The sequence below is a fragment of the Nilaparvata lugens genome, chromosome 6, assembly GCF_014356525.2.
Source record: "Nilaparvata lugens isolate BPH chromosome 6, ASM1435652v1, whole genome shotgun sequence".
Lineage (NCBI taxonomy): Eukaryota > Metazoa > Arthropoda > Insecta > Hemiptera > Delphacidae > Nilaparvata > Nilaparvata lugens.
The window spans coordinates 3,599,929-3,602,104 of NC_052509.1; the positions used below are offsets into that span (position 1 = coordinate 3,599,929).

General features: G+C 38.4%; 1 protein-coding gene across 1 annotated transcript; it reads right to left on the reverse strand.

Moving 5' to 3' along the window:
* Positions 1–598: 598 nt before the first annotated feature.
* LOC120351980 lies at positions 599–1,492 on the reverse strand. The gene has a single exon (XM_039431332.1). The coding sequence runs from the start codon at positions 1,490–1,492 to the stop codon at positions 599–601; it is 894 nt and encodes a 297-aa protein (XP_039287266.1).
* Between the last annotated feature and the right edge of the window lie 684 nt (positions 1,493–2,176).

Here is a 2,176-nt window from a genome sequence, read left to right on the forward strand (position 1 = left end):
AAAATATTAGCTCCCCCATACTACTCAATGATATGCTATTTCTCACACACACATACTCGTCAATCTACAGGCAAATATAATTCATTTAAACTGAGAAACCCAGTATTTAAAGATTAGCAAGAGAAGATCGAGATAACGGAATTCAGCTCTAATACTTTCTGCCAACTTCAAAGATTAGCGGTTCAAAATAGTCAGTTATCATTATCGATAAAAGGTTCAATAGGTACTATTTACTTGACAGAATAACAATAGACACCTCTATCTCACGAAACTAGTTTATCTAACGAATTGAATTCGCTTCTCCTAATCTACTGTATTCTAATAACGTACTATCATTCAAGTAAGCTTGGATGGGAGCAATGAACAATTATTTAAACTTCTTATTATACAGAACAACAACCCATACATGCATGTCATTCACACTCTTATTAAATAACTTGATAACTTATAATAAATAAAATGACAGATTAGTTTTAAAATACTCCTTCTTCAATGACAGTTTACTACGCTCAACTATATTGTTACGCTAAATTGTCTCAGTAAACACTAGATTAAGATTTTAAATAACATTACTGTTCATTTCTACGCTTTATGAGATCTATACTTTAATCTTACTCACGTCGGCATCGTCCTTTTTCTCATTTTTAAGATTATGGAGATCCTCATCACATCTAACAATATGAATTGGACCGCCATCCTCCCATCTAACTTTTATTCGGCCTACACGGTCGATCCACACATGACGGAAACCCCTCTCCCTTTGCACCTTTTTGACTTGACCGAACAGTCTACGTCTATCCGCCGTTAAGGACTGATTGATGTAAATTGGACTATTTCCCTGCAATTTTATATGCTGAGTTGAAAAGTCTCTACATTGTTTTCTGTTCTTTAGCAGTGCATCCTTGTCCCCACGACGAACAAAACGAACTATTATTCCCGGTGCGATGTTGTCCTTTCTTCTAGGGAGGCGATGACATGCATCAATCGACGTGCGGTCCAGCTTCACGTTCAGCGCCTTCCCGATCTCCAGTATTCTGCCCTGGACGTCCTCGTTGTTCATCTCGGGAACTCCGAACACTTCAAGGGTGTTTCTTCGGCCATATTGCTCCTGATCGTCCTGTTTCAGTTCTAACTCCCGAAGTTTGGTTTTTAGGTGTGAGTTTTCTTCCTTCAGGGCGGTTATTGATGCCCCCTGCTTCGCGATTTCCTTTGCATTTTCTTCCAGAGTTTTTCTGCAGGCAGATATTTCAGCTCCGAGCTTATCCAGTAGCTCGTCTTTCATTTTTGTTAGTAAAATATTTAATTGTTCGATCGTCACTGGAGCACTACTACTTGTCGCTGAAATTGTGTTTGCCTTAACTGGAGTAGAGTCTGAATTGGCTCGTTGGAGACTTAAAGCACTGGTACACTTCTTACATGACCAAACCTTGCCGGTTCCTTGAAATACATCGAGATCGTTGTCGGTGAGCTCCACACAAGCACCATGGAACATACAGCTGCAATTCGGTTATAACTTGATTCAAGAACAAACAGATAAGGCGCACAAATGATAAACGAACCTTTCACCTCGAATGCTCAACAACAACTGAATATACAAAATAATATACTGATAATTCCGACTCACATCTAGCCAATTATGCAAGTAAACATAAAAAATTCTATTCTTGCCACCGCTTGCGTGGTCTGCCAACATCTCTTTTGCCTACTGGCTGATAATTATAGACTTAAAATGGTATTCTTTCAGCTGACATTCTTTGAACATGCTCCCTCCATTGATACCGATTCTCTGTAACTCTTTCATTCATGCTGCAGATTTTAAATTCTTTCCTAATATCTTCATTCCTGAAATGATCTCTTCTGTCACATCCCTTGGTTCTTCGGAGAAATCTCATCTCGGCTGCCTGCACTCTACTTTCAAGTGGCTTCGTAGTAACCCATGATTCACAACCGTAGATGAGGACTGGAGCGGTAGTGAATCATGGGTTGATATAATTTCTACAGTCATTATTTTTTCGAAAAGCTTAGATAATTCAGTAAGGAAAATACAGATTTAGATGGTTGAAAAAAAAACTTGAATATCCAAACTACGAAATAATAAATTTGGAAAATCAAATGGAAGAAACATTCAGATAGTTGTAGCCGATTAACCACGATTGAGGAGAATGAAGCGATGAAA

Bases quoted from the DNA above. Each gene is read 5' to 3' on its own strand.
- LOC120351980 (XM_039431332.1), bottom strand. From the start codon at position 1,492: ATGTTCCATGGTGCTTGTGTGGAGCTCACCGACAACGATCTCGATGTA.